General features: G+C 42.9%; 1 protein-coding gene across 3 annotated transcripts in view; it reads right to left on the reverse strand.

Annotated features, from left to right (window-relative positions):
- Positions 1-2,565: 2,565 nt before the first annotated feature.
- Positions 2,566-19,726, reverse strand: part of LOC118398286 (mediator of RNA polymerase II transcription subunit 30-like) — a 36,850-nt gene continuing 19,689 nt past the window's right edge. For all 3 annotated transcript variants that reach the window (XM_052470578.1, XM_052470579.1, XM_035793476.2), the window contains one exon: positions 2,566-6,211. In XM_052470578.1, the coding sequence (XP_052326538.1) occupies positions 6,116-6,211 (96 nt within the window). In that variant the 3' untranslated portion in view covers positions 2,566-6,115. The remainder of the gene's footprint in view (positions 6,212-19,726) is intronic.

Below are 19,726 nucleotides of genomic sequence, written 5' to 3' on the forward strand. Positions count from 1 at the left end.
GAAAAAAGGCAACTCTTTTTAAATGTGAGTCTGAGCAGAAACACCATTGCCGAGAGAGTAGACCAGTTGTCCATCAATCTAAAAGAGCAGCTTGTGAAAAAGGGAAAAGATTTCATTGCATATTCCTTGGCTGTGGATGAGAGCACCGACATTTCTGACATTGCCCAGTTGTCAATTTTCATCCGCGGAGTGGACTCCAGCCTAAGCGTGACAGAGGAGTTTTTGGCTTTACGTCCTATGCATGGCACAACTACGGGGCATGATTTGTATGAAGAGGTGTCAAGATGTGTAAATGAGATGGAGCTGCCTTGGGAAAAACTCGTGGGTTTGACAACCGACGGAGCACCTGCGATGTGTGGACACAGGAGCGGACTGGTGGCGAAGATACGGGAAAAGATGCAAGAGGAAAACGCGACAGGTGAGCTGACAGCTTATCATTGTATCATACACCAGGAAGCGTTGTGCGGTAAAGCCTTGAAAATGGAGCATGTAATGAGCATCATCACGCGCACAGTTAACTTTATCAGAGCCAAAGGTTTGAATCACCGCCAGTTCAAGGCATTTCTGACGGAGTTAGAAACGGAGCATGGTGATTTGCCTTATCACACAGAGGTGCGATGGCTAAGCCAGGGAAAGGTGCTTCAAAGATGTTTCGAGCTTCGTGAGGAGATTTGTCTGTTCTTGGACAGCAAAGGGAAAGACACAACACAACTCCGAGACGAAATGTTTCTGTGTGAAATGGCTTTTCTGTGTGACATTACGAGTCATCTGAATGCAATGAACTTGCAGCTGCAGGGTCGGGATCGTGTCATCTCTGATATGTACAGTACAGTGAAGGCATTTAAAACCAAACTGACTCTGTGGGAGACGCAGATGCGGAAAGAAAATTTGAGCCACTTTCCCAGCTGCCAGACCATGAAAGAGAAGCTCTCTACCAGTGCGTTCCCGAGCGCACAGTTGGCTGATAAAATAGGTATGCTTGCCGCTGACTTTCGACGCCGATTTGCTGACTTTGAAGCACAAAAAGCAGGTTGGAACTGCTCGGTAACCCATTTGCTGTTGACGTGGAAAGCTCACCACCAAACCTCCAAATGGAGTTGATTGACCTCCAATGCAATGATGCACTGAGGGCAAAATATGCGGCAGTGGGTGCTGCGGAGTTCGCCCGTTTCCTCCCGACACAATGCCCCAGCTGCGCATCCAGGCTGCTCAAACGTTGTCTATGTTTGGCAGCACATACCTGTGTGAACAACTGTTTTCTTTGATGAACTTGAACAAAACATCACACAGAAGTCGACTTACTGCTGAACACCTCCACTCAATTCTGAGGATTTCCTCAGCTCAGAGCCTTACCCCGAACATTGATGAACTTGTGGAAAAGATGGGACACCACCAAGTATCACCCTCAACCTCAAACAAGTGAACATTACTGTGCAATCACATATTTAGAGTTTTTACTCAGTTCAAGTTTAAAAGTTAAAGTTTAATATTTGTTTTCACTGCATGTTACTTCTCCTTAAACAAAGTGTTGTTTTTGATTAATAGATTTTTGCACTTTATTTTATTGTATTTCAATCCAATTATATTTTAAAAATATTTCAGTTGAGTGGATGATAGAAAATTGCTATTATTGTTTTTTTCTTTGAAGTAAATTTAGCCCACTTTTGCTAAAATAGAAAATATAGGCTACTGATGGTGCCTTGAATACCGGTTTCTTTCATTTAATGTTCATGTTATGGGGATTTTTATATAAAGGAAATGTGTCTTTTGTGTCTGTTGAAAATTAAAGATTACTGACAGAGCCATAAGAAAATATTGCTTTATTTATCTGATCATATTGGAATATATTTGTTAGGTTTTCAGTAGGTTCAATTAGGTTCACTAGACTATATGCGTCATTTAAAAAATGTTCAATGAACATTCGAACAGTCCGGCCCTCGGCTTGTAGCTAAATTTTTTATTTGGCCCTCCGTCCATTTGACTTTGACACCCCTGCTCTACAACATCCGCAGAGTACGACCCTGCCTCACACAGGAAGCGGCGCAGGTCCTAATCCAGGCACTTGTCATCTCCCGTCTGGATTACTGTAACTCGCTGTTGGCTGGGCTCCCTGCCTGTGCCATTAAACCCCTACAACTCATCCAGAACGCCGCAGCCCGTCTGGTGTTCAACCTTCCCAAGTTCTCTCACGTCACCCCGCTCCTCCGCTCTCTCCACTGGCTTCCAGTTGAAGCTCGCATCCGCTACAAGACCATGGTGCTTGCCTACGGAGCTGTGAGGGGAACGGCACCGTTAGTACCTCCAGGCTCTGATCAGGCCCTACACCCAAACAAGGGCACTGCGTTCATCCACCTCTGTCCTGCTCGCCTCCCTACCACTGAGGAAGTACAGTTCCCGCTCAGCCCAGTCAAAACTGTTCGCTGCTCTGGCCCCCCAATGGTGGAACAAACTCCCTCACGACGCCAGGACAGCGGAGTCAATCACCACCTTCCGGAGACACCTGAAACCCCACCTCTTTAAGGAATACCTAGGATAGGATAAAGTAATCCTTCTCACCCCCCTTAAAAGATTTATATGCACTATTGTAAAGTGGCTGTTCCACTGGATGTCATAAGGTGAATGCACCAACTTTGTAAGTCGCTCTGGATAAGAGCGTCTGCTAAATGACTTAAATGTAAATGTAAATGTGTTTTCACATATTTAAAGCTATTCAGTCAAATGTTGAAAGTTAATAGATTAGAAATGTAATTAGTTAAGAATGTTCGGTAAGGTTGGAAAACAAAAGTAATCTTGATTTGAACTGGCAACCAAGTGGGTCGCAACACGCATGTAATGCCTCCAACCTATTTTTAACCACCTACTTTCATCCAACCAATCACATTAGTTCTGCTCAAGGCGGAGCTTCCCTCAACATGATTGAGGCCGATGTGATGCTAATGATTTGTCGAGACTGATGGTTTGTTTACGTAGCAGGTTAGGAGAATGAGGGGTTGGATTTAATCTCTATTGCGGGAGATCTGTGTTATAGCGTTCGCAGGGAGTGCATTCACGGTAAATGCTGCATATGTCGACCTAATTGGATATTACCTTTACATTGTAACGCAGATCTTCCATGATACAGATTGAATCCAATCTGTGGTTAAGGTTAGAAAAAGGGTTAGGCTTAGCTAAAATGATAGTTGTCAACAACCAGATGGAACTGTAGGCCTACTCCGTCCAGCTACAACCGTAGAACCAATCACCTACACTGCATTTGGAAATGTATTCAGACCCCTTGACTTTCTCCACAATTTTATGTTACAGCCTTATTCTAAAATTGATTGAATAAAACATTTTCCTCATCAATCTACACACAATACCCATAATGACAAAACAAAAACACTTGAAATTGAGCTCAGGTGCATCCTGTTTCCATGGATCATCCTTGAGATGTTTCTACAATGTAATTGGAGTCCACCTGCGGTAAATTAAATTGATTGGACATGATTTGGAAAGGCACACACCTGTCTATACAAGGTCCCACAGTTGTCAGAGCAAAATCCAAGCCATGAGGTTGAAGGAATTGTCCGTAGAGCTCTAAGACAAGATTGTGTCGAGGCACAGACATGCGGAAGGGTACCAAAAAATGTGTTTAGAATTGAAGGTCCTCAAGAACACAGTGGCATCCATCACTCATGAATGTTAGAAGTTTGGAACCACCAAGACTCTTCCTAGAGCTGGCCGCCTGGCCAAACTGAGCAACTGGAGGAGAAGGGCCTTGGTGAGGGAGGTGACCAAGAACCCGATGGTCACCCTGACAGAGTTCCAGAGTTCCTCTGAGGAGATGGGAGAACAACCATCTCTGCAGCACTCCGCCAATCAGGCCTTTATTGTAGGCGGAAGCCACAGCTCAGTAAAAGGCACATGACAGCCTGCTTTGAGTTTGTCACGAAGTCTGAAAGTCCTTTAGGTGCCATGACAAACAAGATTCTCTGGTCTGATGAAACTAAGATTGAACTCTTTGGCCTAAATGCCAAGTGTCACATCTGGAGGAAACCAGGCACCACTCATCACTTGGCCAAGACCATCCATACGGTGAAGCTTGGTGGTGGCAGTATCATGCTGTGGGATGTTTTTCAGAGGCAGGGACTGAGAGACTAGTCAGGATCGAGGAAAAGATGAACGGAGCAAAGTACAGAGATCCTTGATGAAAACCTGCTCCATAGCGTTCAGGACCTCAGACTGGGGCGAATGTTCACCAGGACAATGACCCAAAGCACACAGCCAAGACAACATAGGGGTGGCTTCGGTAAAAGTCAATGTCCTTGAGTGGCCCAGCCAGAGCCCGGACTTGAACCCGATCCAACATATCTGACCTGAAAATAGCTGTGCAGTGACGCTCCCCATCCAACCTGACAGAGCTTGAGAGGATCTGCAGAAAGGTGCTTCAACAAAGTACTGAGTAAAGGGTCTGAATGTGATTGTTTTTTTCTTTGTAATATTGCTAAAATTTCTAAACCTGTTTTTGCTTTGTCATTATGGGGTATTGTGTGTAGATTGAAGGGAAAAACATTTTAATTCATTTTAGAATAAGGTTGTAACAAAATGTGGAACAAGTGAAGGGGTCTCAATACGTTCCGAATGCACTGTACGTAAAGAAACCCTCTGTTCCGACAAATCATCAGTATAATAACACCAGGATTCAATCAAAGGGTCAGGGGGCCCCAGTGGCCGCGGGGCTCTACTAAGTTGTTTATGTCGCTTATTGGCTGGGCACTGTTTCTGGCTGTACATTTTTTTATTTTTACTTTTAAAGCCTGGGGACAATCCAAAAAGACCACAAAGAGACCTGATCTGACGGTCCTCGTGAGCAGTGAGAACACAGATCTAAAAATAGAACAGAAAGAAACAGTGGCCTAAATCACAGCAGGATTTATAGCGCCATAGAATTACAAAAGTTAACGAGACATTGTGATGATCATAAAAAGTCCAGAACATCAAAACCCCTTTAAATGGGTAATCTGAGTATTTGTCATATTTTGGGATAGAGATTAAATATATAAAATGTTGTACGATTGACTACATATTGTCCTGCATTTAGGGTAGCCTAGTGGTTAGAGCGTTGGACTAGTAACCGGAAGGTTGCGAGTTCAAACCCCCGAGCTGACAAGGTACAAATCTGTCGTTCTGCCCCTGAACAGGCAGTTAACCCACTGTTCCTAGGCCGTCATTGAAAATAAGAATTTGTTCTTAACTGACTTGCCTGGGTAAATAAAGTTTTTTTTTAAATAATAAAAACAGTTGATTTGAATTCTACTGAAAGCCATGACTATAGTCTTTCAAACCAAAACTATGAAAGTCCTCCACAATATTGTAGGCGATAACTACACTCACCGGCCAGTGTATTAGGTACAACATCCCGTTCACACACATGGATCGCTCCGAAAGAGAGTGAGCCACGTGGCTTGCTGTATAAAGCATGCAGAGGGGCATCGAGGCATTCGATTACTGTGCGATTGAATGTTAGAATGGGCAAAAGGAGTGACCTAATCAACTTTGAGCATGGTATGATCGTCAGGTGCCAGGCACGCCGGATCCAGTATCTTAGAAACGGCCGCTCTCCTGGGATTTTCACAAATGACCGTGTCTAGGGTTTACCGAGAACGGTGCGACAAATAAAAAAAACATCCAGTCCTGTGGGCGAAAACAGCTCGTTGATGAGAGAGGTCGAAGGAGAATGGCAAGACTCATGCAAGTTAACAAGTGGGCCACAAACAAATAATGGCGCAGAATGGCATCTCAGGACACACAACTCGTTGGTCCTTGTCATGCATGGGGCTATTGCAGCAGATGACCAGTCTGATCCCAGTACTAAATGGGTGTGCCTAATAAATTGGCCGGTTAGTGTATATCAGCATTTCCCCATTGCATGACTTATTTTCATTCTTCTTTGCTTTCTTCCCCCTCTTCTTCTCTCCCAACTCGTCTTGTGGGAAAGAGTAGTATATTGTGAAAGCCTGTATTTCTTAAGTGCCACCTTAGAGGGACCCTGTCACTTATCCAGTTAATAGCCATATCTTCCAGTCGGTGGTGTGTGTGTGTGTATGCACGCCCTCTGTGTCGCCGTGTTTGGCATTCAATTCCTAACAGCCAGCATGGAGTTTATCTCCCAGATGAGGTTTCGGAGCTGGTCCATTATCTGCTTCAGCTGTTGGTTCTTCTGTTTGAGCTTCTGTAATAAAGCACATGAAATCACATTGTCAGAGTCGATCAAACAAGCCGTAGCCACATAAGTATTTACACAGTGGTGGTTGGTTGATAAGATGCCTTTGAAAAGCTTTGGAAGGGGCATTAGGTTCAAGAGCCTCAACTGAAAGAACATACGGTCGTTTTTCATGGGAGGATTTTCTGTTTGTTTTTCAACCAGGAGAGTTGATTGGCTGACATGATCAATCCCTGCAGTAGTTTAATCTCTAAACTAACACCTCTGGCCCTAACTCACAGGTATAGTACACAACCCAACAGGGCAAAGGCAATCACTCAGACAGTTGACTGAAGATTACCTTTGAATACACAAGTCCAATCTTAGTCAACAGCTGCGGTTTACTCAAGTGCCTTATTGCTGAGGTTTAGGCACAAACAAATAATGGCAGAGCCTAAGCTGCTCCAAAAGCACACCTGCAAACAGTGTCCTTATAGGACTTAAGTCAGGCCCTAGCACCAGCGTTGGAGAAGTCTACCTAGCCATAGTGGTCTGACTAGCTATCAGAAGATAGCATGTGGAGAGATACACTCAGGAGCTACTGTATCTGCAGTTCAGTGCCAATACAGTGCTGTGAAAAAGTATTGCCCCTTTGTGATTTTTTGCATATTTTTGTATTTTAAGTTATGCAACACCCAATTCCCCTGTGTGAAAAAGTAATTACCCCCTTACACTAAATAACTGGTTGTGCCACCTTTAGCGGCAATGACTGCAACCAAATGCTTCCTGTCGTTGTAAATCAGTCTCTCACGTCACTGTGGAGGAATTGTGGCCCACTCTTGCATGCAGAACTGCTTTACCTCAGTGACATTTGCGGGTTTTGAAGCAGGAACTGCTCGTTTCAAGTCTTGCCACAACATCTCAATTGGGATTAGGTCTGGACTTTGACTAGGCCATTCCAAAACTTAAAATGTCTTGCTTTTTAACCATTTTCATTTAGACTTGATTGTATGTTTTGGATCATTGTCTTTCTGCATGACCCAACTGCGCTTCAGCTCACAGACGGATGGTCTGACATTCTCCTGTAGAATTCTCTGATGCAGAACAGAATTAACCTGGATGATCATCAAGACTCTTGGAAGAATGTTCTATGGACAGATGAGTCAAAAGTATCACTTTTTGGATAACATGGGTCCCATTTATGCCTTGTGAAAAACCAAAACACAGCATTTCACAGTAAGAACCTCATTCCAACGGTCAAGCATGGTGGTAGTAGTGTGATGATATGGGGATGCTTTACTGCCACAGGAACTGGACGAATTGCCTTAATAGAAGGAACAATAAATTCTGCTCTGTATTGGAGTATGTCAGGGAATCCGACTGTGAGCTGAAACTGAAGCGCAGCTGGGTCATGATCCAAAACATACAATCAAAGTCTAAATGAAAATGGTTAAAAAGCAACAAGTTTTGGAATGGCTTAGTCAAAGTCCAGACCTAATCCCAATTGAGATGTTGTGGCAAGACTTAAAACGAGCAGTTCATAATTCAAAACCCACAAATGTCGCTGAGTTAAAGCAGTTCTGCATGCAAGAGTTGGCCAAAATTCCTCCACAGCGATGAGAGAGACTGATTTACAACTACAGGAAGCATTTGGTGGCAGTCATTGGAGCTAAAAGATGGCACAACCAGTAATTGAGTGCAAGTGGGCAATTACTTACGTTATTTATTTAATTAACAAAGTTATGTCACTTTTTGTTATTTATAAACTCAGGTTCTCTTTTATTTAATATTAGGTTTTGGGTTGAAGATCGGATAACATTCAGTATCAAACATAAGCAAAAATAGAGAAAATCAGAAAGAGGGCAATACTTTTTCACGGCACTGTATATTAAGATGAAATCCATTTTGCGCTCTCTAATGCTCCTTTAGCCGTGACTAATTACCAGCCATTTTTTGCGAGCGCAGATAACACCTTCAGCAATCGATTTCACACAGCCCCTCTTAATATAAACTATTTATCTGATTGTCCTTGGAAGATATTCCGGAGTGGAACATTTGGAACAGTTCCAGTGCGTCTCTTCTCTCTCTTTTGCCACCAGCCTTTCACTATGAGTCACTGGGAGGGAGGAGTGTGTACTGTACTATATGGGATGTACCTCATTAACCCCACCAGTGACTAAATAAAAGCTGTTCTTTATTCTCTGAGTTGAGAGATTTATCAGTAAATCTTTGGAATTTCAGTTCAGTCATGAGACTCACACAGCAAGTCTTCCGTTGGGAGAAAAACGGAAGACAGTGGAATATGTTTTTAACACTCATATTTCAGAGCTGCAGGTCTACGAACGATCCCACTGCTGATGGAAAGTGATGGTTCTGACTGGTCAAATCTGAGAGAGAACAGCCATGCCTTCCGCTCCTCTGACAGCCGAGCCTGCCTTCCACCACAGGGTCCAACTCCCTCCCTCACTTCAGGGATCCTGGGGATGCGCTCTCTCATTTCCTTGCCTGCCACTCAAGACCGTTTTCATCCACATTCATTCCTTTTGACATTGTGTAAGCCGCAGCAGGGTGGTCAACAAATCATGAAAGTAAACACAGAATTGTGTTTTCAGCTGCTGTCTGTAGAGGCCTTCCACAGACAATAGGCCTACCTAAGCTAGCATAGGCACAGCTTGATACAGTACACTACAGTGAGCTGACAGACGAGTGTACGTGCACGCAGGTTACTGTTATAGTTGTTTCCTCTTTCCCATGACAGCCAGCTGTGGTATGGGGGAAGATGAGATGGGGGGGTGAAAGTGTTTTCAGGGCTGTGAGGTGAACGTGACGAGTGACAGCCAACTGCCGAGAAGATCCTGCTTTCATGGCACACCTGGGCAGAGGACAGAGAGGCGGTTTCGCTCGGGCAGATGTTGGAATGCTCCAGGGCACCGGCAATACTCATGTCAGCATATCTCCTCTCATATGTACTTTATCTTTGTCCTTCCAAATCTGCTGAGTGAGAGAAGAGCGATACCCATTACTCATTAATACCCAGAACTTTTATCTTGACAGCTTCCGTGATCTTCTCCTTTCTTAGTCTGACTTGAAAGGGTTCCTCTCAAGTCGAATCAGTGTGTAAAAAAAAAAAAAAGCAAACAGACAAAGGAGATATGCATATCTGAGGGACGGTTAGATTTGAAATGGAATGACTTCGTCATTAGTCACACCTTTAAAGGAGAACAATTGGAAGAAGTGCGAGAGCTATCGGAACGGCGATGGCTTATCATATAGAACTATGTGGACTGAGTGAACGTAGAGGCCGAAGCGTTGGGGATGTTCCTCTCTCTCGCTCCGTTCACTTCATCCGATTCTCTTCAACCCTCATCTGGAAATTATATCAAAAGGAGCCGTCCTCAATAATGTGGTGAGAGACGTAAGGCTTTTTGATCAAACAGTCTTCTTGTAAAAATGCTGGTTCATTCAAATACGCCAAAGATTTCTCTCTCGGCTGAGTGATGGAGAGCAAATTTTGGAAACAACATCTCAGCCACCCCTACACTGTCATTTCTATTACTTTCAAACAGTCCGGTATAGTCCCGAAAGTACAGAGAGTCTATTATCTTACATAATTGACATTTCTTTGTTCATTGATTGTTGGAATTTGTCCCATTAGAGACATTCAGGGTTTTGAATGATTAGACAAAACTAATCTTGTTATGATATCATACCAATAGATGAGATTCCTCCTTTTTCTGTTTCTTCTACAATTAAAAATACAACCGCCACCCTTTCAGAACCCGGCAGCTTTATAATTGATCGGATTTTGACGATAACTGACCAACGGCTTTAAAGTTGCCGGCCAAAGTCAAGAATAGAGAGTCATGCTAAAAATAAAAAAAAACGTGCCTTCAGTCTGGATTTCGCTTGGCTAATCCGCCCTGTCGCTGGCTATTCAAAATCGCTGCTTTCACTCCGGTTGGCTCTGGCTGGGAATTACAAGTGTAAGTGTCTGTGAGTGAGGCGAGGGGATTAGGCAGTTGGAGAGGACAGAGGAGAGAGGAAAGAAAAGGAGAAGAGTGTTCTCATATTGCTGCGAGAGCACCCTCCTCCATAATCTATCAGTGCTTCCTCGCTTTCATTGGCAGCCGAGGATGAGTCAGTTCTGAGTTTGTCAAAGACCCGCTCAAACGCCATATCACATTTCCACCAAACATAGCTACAATCTTCAGTCGTCGTCGGTGTTCTTTTGGGCGTGCTGTTGGGTGGGCGTGCCATTGTCAAGAAAGGGGTTGGTCATGAAAAAAAAAGTGTGAGTTGAACTCATGACACTTTCTTTACGGGTTCATCTTTATGCTGCGTGGACTATCTAGTGCCACCACATACTTTTGTAGAGGTCTATTGTGTAGTGAGTTAGGCAGGTCCCTCAGTAAGCAGTAAGAACTGAACTGAGGTGGTAAACCAGCAGCCTTCTGATAGCAAGTGTGCTTTGGAGTTGACAGCAGCCTACTTAAGAACTGTGCACACTTTGGAGAGGTGTGTGGCCACATGGAGACATCATGTAGTCCTCTCACTCAAACCCTTGTCCTTTTTTTTCGTTCTTATGCTGCACCTACCATAAACCGTCGGCATGTCCCGTTCCATTATTTATTTGATCTGATTTTAAACTAAGAATATAATTGAACTCGATATTTTTTCAGAGTGAGTGCGCATATGAAGTGGCTATGTTAGAGTGTAAAAGTGGTTTTGAAACGGGTCCTATATGCTAGATGTAGAGTTATTTGGCGACTTTAGTTGTGAATGATACACACCTTAGAATGTGTTTAGAAATCAAAACATATATGGGCTGCATGGTGCGACGATAGGCTATTGATCGTTTGAATAAGTGGCAAAAAAGAAAAGCTCAGTTGCTTGTCTCGGGCTGCACAGCTGTTCTCTCATCAAATGATCCTATTATCACCCAACAGACTATTCTCAATAGAATCTTTACTAATATGTCAAATTAGTTTTCATTTAGAATGGCCATCATCAAATGGGCAGGAACAGGGGCAGGGATGGAAAATACATGTCATCTGTGTGCACTCAAATATGGAATGGAGGCCGTGCGCTTCCCCCGCCAGTCTGTTTCATAGGCTACTTCGGTTTTATAGCGGAGCTGTGTTTAACATGAGCAGCTGATAAATAAATATAAAGAACACTTATTTCCCTCCCCACATCAACCACTGTTTGAGGAGTACGCTCTCACTGCCCGACAGGTGATATTCTGCCCAAACTCTGTATGCCATGGGCTCTCAAACCTTGTTCCTGCAGCTACCCAGTGCTTCACTTGGGAAACCAAGTGAAAGCTGTTTGGGAATATCAATAGTGACATGCTTTCGCAACGAAAGATATTTCACTAAACTGTTGAGAGCCTTTCTGCGCGCCCAAGAAAATAATAATGGACAGAAAATGGGAGATGGGTGGTGGTGAGATTCTGTATAGCTGAAGGTAAAGTGTCACTCAATTCATTCTGAAAATATTTTTTTTTAAATACTAGGCTATTCAAAATCAAATACAAATTCAGTTATTGTAAACTAACTGTAATCCGCCATGCACAATCAATGAACCGACAGCGTCGACTATACATTCTCTACCAGACTCGTGGATTTTGGAGTGTAGCATAAGGTAATCAGTCCATCCAGTATGCAACATAATACAGTCCACACTCAAAGGCGATTACTCAAATGTTTAATTTTGGTGTATAGGCTAGACCAATTATGTACCAAAGACATCTTAAATTAGTTGGGTTTTTTTGGCATGCATAATATGCAATAGTAGGATAAATATATATATATATTTTTTCTCTTGGGTTTGGGCTCAAGGCTATGCATATGCATAAGTTCTAATATGCATATAGGTGTTTTGAATGAATTGTCACCTTGGAAAGCGCTGTCCATTTTGTTGTTAGGTGTTGAAACAACATCCACAAACAACCATGTTTTACACTGTTTCAACCTGCTGTTCAACTTCTTTCTCCAAATTGACCATCACAGTGAGGTGAGTTTTAAAAGTATGATAGGTCTACTGTTTGAATTACAATTGTTTGATGTGATTTTCGATAGCATTTATATTGATGCCAGAGTAGTTCGACGGACAATAGAACCCTGAGTACCAGGCCATTCGGCCCTAATGGTAGTTAGCAAGTTGGGTACTACTGACGCATGTCCAGAGTATATAAAAGGAGATTACCGTGACTCAATGGTCACATGGAATTTTAGTGTGGTCATGACTCATGACTGCGGGTCTGTTTTTAGTGTCTGCACCCCACCTAGGAGCCTTAACATGTTCGATACCAATGTATCGATACCATGTAAATGTTAAATGTATGTCAGAGAGCTGATGTCGTGACGAGCTTCCATGAAATGCACAGCCACAGGGCTTCTCTGATCAAGAGTCCCGATACTACTCCTGAATTCTGCTATCCTTGTTTTCAGAGCTCAGTTAGTTTTTCCTACACAGCATAGACCACAAATACACTTGATCAGGTATACCACATTTGTTGGAGAATAAGTAATGACGCCCTTTAATCTTAATGGCCCTGCCCGCGATGGGGTGATTGAACGTTGTGCATTTTGTTCGTAAAGTTACACTGGGTAGATCAGCCACATCTCTAATTACCATTCGTCTCATTGTCTAGGTAGGTGCTCTGTCACTCTGTACTACAGATCCCGCATATGTGAGACTGTATTGGCTTATGGGGAGACTCTTTTTCAGGGGTACAGGGTGGAAGCTATCTTCGCGTAACAGGGAATTCCTACTGTTTGGCTTCCCGTATAGGTCCGCATTAAAACCACCCTCTCTCCCTCTATATCAAAATGTCCAGAAAACTTGTTTCATGCACACCAAAGGTGAGGTTGAATTTCAGAGGTTCAGTATTGATGGAGTGGAATTTATAAAGTTTGCTGTGCCCTAAAATCGAAGGAATGTCATCAATTAAGTGTTTCCAGAGCTTGATATGGTGCAATAATGGATTTTTTATTTTTTTACACCTTTATTTAACTAGGCAAGTCAGTTAAGAACAAATTCCTATTTACAATGATGGCCTACACCGGCCAGACCCGGACAACGCTGGGCCAATTGTGTGCCGCCCTATGGGACTCCCAATCAGGGCCGGTTATGATACAGACTGGATTCGCAACAGGGTGTCTGTTGTGACGCCTCAAGCACTGAGATGCAGTGCCTTAGACCGCTGCGCCACTCGGGAGCCCATTGGTACCATGGTTATTATTTCTTCCGTAATAAATATTTACACTTTGCCCTATCCATATAGGCCAATTTCCACGAGTGTAAAGGGTTAATTTCCTTCATTGAATTGATAAACTCTCCCTTTAAAAAAAAGCCAGAAAGTTTAACTGCCCAAGTGTACACTAGCTGACATGGGCCTCCCAGGAGGACAAGGGCCCAAGGTATGGTGGGGAAGATAACGCCTTCCACTGCTCACTGGCAGAAATACAATGGCCATGTTGTCATCCTCTGCATACACCACGCCTTTCAATATGTCCTCAGCCCTGAGCTGGAAAGCATGCAGTGTCAGCTGACTGTGGCAGAACAGTTCCCATTGATTCTGCTGCTTTTCTTCTCCTTCTTCACCCTGCCCGGCTCTCTGCAGCACTTGACCTGCCGCCAGGTAGCGGTATTGACTGGGCTCTGCTTTGTGATTATATATGAGGGCCACAAAGGCTAAACTGCTATTTCACACCCTCTCTTTAAAACCAAATGGCGGGGCCAAACACAGCCCATTGCATATGATGTATAACTGTTTTTGTGCTGGATAACGTGACTCGCAGAACAACAGCGAGTAGGCCCATTTCGTCTGACCTAAGCACTTGTACTACAAATGCGTTCTTTGGAATACGTTAAATATTCGCTTTAAAACCAGGGGATCCACTCTCACATCAGCGTTTAAGTTACTTTACAGTCAAAGGGGCATACATGTATTTTCAGTACAGAAAATGTGTAATCTCAGAGTTGAAAAGTTCATCCCATCTTGAAAGCAGTGTTTAGGATTCGAAGCCAGAGTAGGCTGATGAGGGTAGAGTGTAGATTGTGTGCCCGGGGCATGAATTGATAAGCAATAATTAAATTAGAAGCACAAGAAGAAACCTGCCCTGGTGCGATTGGGGGCCTGTGAGATGATTAGCTTGTATATAGGGTTCAGATGGTGCAAATGGTCTGAGAATTTTGCTAGGAAACTAGAAACTCCAAAAGTTGTGGGTTCAATACCAAGCGCCCACGACAAGTTCCTTCAAATAAAAGCATTTGCACAGTGATCAGGCAGAAAAGTATATAGGCAGGACAGTGGAGACATGAGGGAGCAGATGAGGGAAGGGAAAACTTTCGATGATACAGATGATGCCTTCAAAACAAAGTTTTTTTTATTTTTTAATTCAGAGCCTACGAGGAGAATTAAACATCCAGTCTCATTAGATAACAACTTAATAGTCCCCCCCATCATCTCTTCGAATGATATTGGGAGAAGAGTAGAGAGAGATCATAGGTTTAGAAGAATCCAGTAGGGAAACAATAAGAACAAAAGGGAAGGAACTTGCCCATCTGGAGTTAACCCTCTTACGGCAGAGTCAGAGTTGCAAAAGAACATACACAACATGAACAAGAGTATGTGGACACTTGCTCAACGATCATCTCATTCCAAAATCATGGGCATTAATATGGAGTTGGTCACCTCTCTGCTGCTATAACAGCCTCCACTGTTCCGGGAAGGCTTTCCACTAGATGTTGGAACATTGCTGTGGGGGCTTCCTTCCATTCAGCCACAAGAGCAGTGAGTTAAATTACATTATTCTTATTATAAAATAATGGCATGTGGCTTATTAGCATATCTTGTCTGTTAAATAAACGAGCCTACAGCCTATGGCACGGCTCTTAGCCAGATAACATGCAGTAGGCCAAGTCATATTCTGTTCTTCTGAAATACATTTTCTTCATATCATCATTCTCCTTTAGTCCTGTCTAAAATAAACAATGGATTTATTGTGATGGTGTATATTAAATTGATTAGTATGAGTGGAGGCCTGGAGATGTAAAATGTGTCAATTACCGCGAGACCGACAGACTTTTGCATGACAATAACAGCATCTGCTAAATGACTAAAAAGTAAAAATGTAGAGGGTTAGCTTGGAGAGCTCGCAGGTGTAAGGGGATTTAGGCTGGCATTTGCTCGGTAATGCCCCCCCCATCTCAGTGCCAACGAGCCGGGCTCTTTCATCTTTGCCTCAGCTGTCAGGGGCTTACAGCATCTGGGCTAGATCTTATACGCAACCGTGAAGAGAAAAAAAAGGAGGCAGGCGGAAATCTGGGAGGATGAAAAGGCGGTGTAATTCTACTTTAAAGTCTCAACCGACTGGAGATGTTATTTTAGCTCCTCTTATGTAAAGGGGAACGAGAACAGGGTTTGGGGAGAGTGGTGGCAAAGAGTCCCTTTTTGTTTTTGTCGGCCCAGAAGGTTCCAGTCGTTGGCCCGATTTACTCTTCGCAACAACAGATCTAAAGTTCACAGGATCCATTTATTAACAGGTGGGAATCACGGTGTTCTGGCAGCCGAACCTGTCAACCTGGTGGCGTAACCAAGGTCAAGATAGACAAACAGTTGTACGCCTAGTCCTTCCTCTTTCTAACCAGTAAGACTTTCAGCCAGCCTTGTTGTAGTTAACGAATCCAAACCCACTTTGAGAAGAAGAAAAAAAACTCCAGTCAACTTGGTTACAAATTCCTTAAACAGTTTAACAAAATTGAAAATAAAATTGGGGAATTCACTCGAGATTAATAGCACTAGAAACTGCTGGAAAACCTTCTCATTCCAAACACAGCACTCTGATCCTTCAACAACAAGCGATGCACCGCGTTTCCCCTCTGACCTCCTGTTCACCAATTAAAAAGCCCCTGGCTGCTCTAATGGGCTACATATGAGCCTGATAATAACATGGAGGTTTGTGCACCTCCTGTGAACAGCCTGCTAATGCATGTAGCGAGAGAGAGATAGAAAGGGGGATGCCTAGTCAGTCGTACAACTGAATGCATTCAACTGAAACGTGTCTTCCGCATTTAACCCAACAGCCATATCATCAGAGCCCGGGAGCAGTTGCTGTTGGGGATTAACTGCATTTCGGTTGCTGGCCCAAGAGAGAGAGAGAGAGAGAAATTGAGAGAGCGAGAGAGAGAGTAGTTGAGAGAGAGAAGTTGAGAGAGAGAGAGACAGTGGTTGAGAGGGAGGGAGTAGTAGAGAGGTAGAGTAGTTGAGAGACGTAGAGCGTAGTTGAGCGAGAGAGGGAGTAGTTGAGAGAGAGGGAGAGGTTGAGGTTCAGAGAGAGGGGTAGAGAACCTGCATATGTCCTAGACTGTATGCTTATTGTGACCCTTGGTTATTGTTGTTACTGTTGTCAATTTTGATTCTTATCTTAACATTGTAAATATCCAAAGAAAGCTTTGGCAATATGTACATTGTTACATCAAGCCAAAAAAAGTAAATTGAAGGGAGTAGTTGAGAGAGAGGCGGAGTAGTTGACAGAGGAAGTAGTTGACAGAGGGAGTAGTTGAGAGGAAGTAGTTGACAGAGGAAGTAGTCGAGAGAGAGAGGAAGTAGTTGAGAGACACTGACATTGACCCCTCCTCCATTAGTGCATTCACTGTCAGATCACAGTCAGATCCACGTGTTTCTGAAGAAATTAACCGCCAATATTCATTAAAAAAACAGCCCAATAAACCCTAAAACATAAACCAATGGTACAGATGGGCTCCAAACAGTGCAGAGATTCATTGAAACATTGAACTGAAATATACAGTTGTTCAATAACTCACAATACCAAAATAATAAAGATGGTGTCAATTTGCCTACTGAAAACATCCTTGAATCAAAAACAACTAAAATCCATTAGATTACCCAATAAGAACTAAATGAAAAGCTCAGAGATACATTGAACATCCTTGAATCAAAAACAACTCAAATCCATTAGATTACCCAATAAGAACTAAATGAAAAGCTCAGAGATAAATTGAACATCCTTGAATCAAAAACAACTAAAATCCATTAGATTACCCAATAAGAACTAAATGAAAAGCTCAGAGATAAATTGAACATCCTTGAATCAAAAACAACTAAAATCTATTAGATTACCCAATAAGAACTAAATGAAAAGCTCAAATCTATTAAATCAAAGGCGGCTTGTGGTCTAGATAACATCAGCAATGAAATGCTGAAAAACAGCACAACCGAGTTTCAAAATGCTGTGCTTAAATTGTTCAACATGTGGGGGCCTCCCGGTTGGCTCAGTGGTCTGAGGCACTGCATCGCTGTGCCCCCAGAGACTCTGGGTTCGCGCCTCTGTCGTCGTCCGGGTTAGGGAGGGTTTGGCCGGTAGGGATATGCTTGTCTCATCGCACACTAGCGCATGCTGACCAGGTCGCCAGGTACACGGTGTTTCTTCCGACACATTGGTGTGGCTGGCTTCCGGGTTGGATGCGCGCTGTGTTAAGAAGCAGCGCGGCTTGGTTGGGTTGTGTTTCGAGGACGCATAGCTTTCGACCTTCATCTCTCCCGAGCAATGAGACAAGATAGTAACTACTAACAATTGGATACCACGAAATTGGGGAGAAAAGGGGGGTAAAAAAATCATTATTTTTACATTAAGGACAAAAGTGGAGACAAATCAGACTCCAATAATTACAGGAGAATTTGCTTAAACAGCAACTTGGAAAGGTTTTCTGTGGCATTTTGAATTCAAGAATTCAAACCTTTCTTGACGAAAAAAATGTAATTAGTAAATGTCAAATTGGCTTTCTCCCCAACCGTCGTACTACTGACCATACAGTGCCGTGCGAAAGTATTCGGCCCCCTTGAACTTTGCGACCTTTTGCCACATTTCAGGCTTCAAACATAAAGATATAAAACTGTATTTTTTTGTTAAGAATCAACAACAAGTAGGACACAATCATGAAGTGGAACGACATTTATTGGATATGTATATATATTTATATATATATTTTTAACAAATCAAAAACTGAAAAATTGGGCGTGCAAAATTATTCAGCCCCTTTACTTTCAGTGCAGCAAACTCTCTCCAGAAGTTCAGGGAGGATCTCTGAATGATCCAATGTTGACCTAAATGACTAATGATGATAAATACAATCCACCTGTGTGTAAATCAAGTCTCCGTATAAATGCACCTGCACTGTGATAGTCTCAGAGGTCCGTTAAAAGCGCAGAGAGCATCATGAAGAACAAGAAACACACCAGGCAGGTTCGAGATACTGTTGTGGAGAAGTTTAAAGCCTGATTTGGATACAAAAAGATTTCCCAAGTTTAAACATCCCAAGGAGCACTGTGCAAGCGATAATATTGAAATGGAAGGAGTATCAGACCACTGCAAATCTACCAAGACCTGGCCGTCCCTCTAAACTTTCAGCTCATACAAGGAGAAGACTGATCAGAGATGCAGCCAAGAGGCCCAACAACAATCAGTCGTATATTGCACAAATCTGGCCTTTATGGAAGAGTGGCAAGAAGAAAGCCATTTCTTAAAGATATCCATAAAAAGTGTTGTTTAAAGTTTGCCACAAGCCACCTGGGAGACACACCAAACATGTGGAAGAAGGTGCTCTGGTCAAATGAAACCAAAATGGAACTTTTTGGCAACAATGCAAAACGTTATGTTTGTCGTAAAAGAAACACAGCTCATCACCCTGAACACACATCCCCACTGTCAAACATGGTGGTGGCAGCATCATGGTTTGGGCCTGCTTTTCTTCAGCAGGGACAGGGAAGATGGTTCAAATTGATGGGAAGATGGATGGAGCCAAATACAGGACCATTCTGGAAGAAAACCTGATGGAGTCTGCAAAAGACCTGAGACTGGGACGGAGATTTGTCTTCCAACAAGACAATGATCCAAAACATAAAGCAAAATCTACAATGGAATAATATAATAATAATAATAATAATAAATAATATATGGCATTTAGCTGACGCTTTTATCCAAAGCGACTTACAGTCGTGTGCATACATTCTACGTATGGGTGATCCCGGGGATCGAACCCACTACCCTGGCGTTACAAGCGCCATGCTCTACCGACTGAGCTACAGAAGAACCACCAGGAATGGTTCAAAAATAAACATATCCAGGTGTTAGAATGGCAAAGTCAAAGTCCAGACCTGAATCCAATCGAGAATCTGTGGAAAGAACGGAAAACTGCTGTTCACAAATGCTCTCCATCCAACCTCACTGAGCTCGAGCTGTTTTGCAAGGAGGAATGGGAAAAAATGTCAGTCTCTCGATGTGCAAAACTGATAGAGACATACCCCAAGCGACTTACAGCTGTAATCGCAGCAAAAGGTGGCACTACAAAGTATTAACTTAAGGGGGCTGAATAATTTTGCACGCCCAATTTTTCAGTTTTTGATTTGTTAAAAAAGTTTGAAATATCCAATAAATGTCGTTCCACTTCATGATTGTGTCCCACTTGTTGTTGATTCTTCACAAAAAAATACAGTTTTATATCTTTATGTTTGAAGCC

The sequence above is a fragment of the Oncorhynchus keta genome, chromosome 19, assembly GCF_023373465.1.
Source record: "Oncorhynchus keta strain PuntledgeMale-10-30-2019 chromosome 19, Oket_V2, whole genome shotgun sequence".
Taxonomy (NCBI): domain Eukaryota; kingdom Metazoa; phylum Chordata; class Actinopteri; order Salmoniformes; family Salmonidae; genus Oncorhynchus; species Oncorhynchus keta.